The sequence below is a fragment of the Cynoglossus semilaevis genome, chromosome Z, assembly GCF_000523025.1.
Source record: "Cynoglossus semilaevis isolate Cse_v1.0 chromosome Z, Cse_v1.0, whole genome shotgun sequence".
Lineage (NCBI taxonomy): Eukaryota > Metazoa > Chordata > Actinopteri > Pleuronectiformes > Cynoglossidae > Cynoglossus > Cynoglossus semilaevis.
This window is the reverse complement of record NC_024328.1, coordinates 15,371,773-15,372,293: the sequence shown is the minus strand read 5'-3', so window position 1 is coordinate 15,372,293 and position 521 is coordinate 15,371,773. Positions and strand designations below refer to the sequence as shown.

Sequence of the window (521 nt, the reverse complement as noted above, 5' to 3'; positions counted from 1 at the left end):
GCCCCCCCCCACCTCTGTAATTACACTGTTGGTACGCACTGCCAGCTGAGAAGAACAATGTTTGAAAAAATAAAATAAAATAAAAAAGATCAACACAAGATGTTGAGCTGCGAGGTTTCGTAGGTTTTCAAGTCATGGGGCGCTGACCAATCACAGCACCACAGGTCAGATACTGATGATGATGCTAACACTGAGCTAAATATATCGGAATCGGCCTGGGATCAGTGAACGTCTCCAGACAACAGTTGGTCCCAGGACTGACCCTGACCCTGACTCTGGTTCTGGCTCTGACCCAGAAGGCCACACTGGCGCCCACCGATGGAACCGTGTGACAGTTGACCAGCGTCCACTGTGTTCTCACCTGCCACAGCTTCACACACATGACCATCCCCACTCTGGTATCAGGTCGAAGAGTGCAGACCGGGGTCTTACTGGGCAGTTCCACGATCCTGACCTGTTGACAGGACGTCAGAGTTAGAACTCTTCAGAGTCGCCGCAGGAAACAGAAGGTGGAGGGAGAG

The 521-nt window shown here is 51.6% G+C and overlaps 1 protein-coding gene across 2 annotated transcripts in view; it reads right to left on the bottom strand.

The window, feature by feature from the left end:
* Positions 1-521, bottom strand: part of gnb1l (guanine nucleotide binding protein (G protein), beta polypeptide 1-like) — an 18,599-nt gene that overhangs the window by 8,287 nt on the left and 9,791 nt on the right. For both annotated transcript variants that reach the window (XM_025053377.1, XM_025053376.1), the window contains exon 5: positions 362-454. In XM_025053377.1, coding sequence (XP_024909145.1) covers positions 362-454 — 93 coding nt within the window. The remainder of the gene's footprint in view (positions 1-361; positions 455-521) is intronic.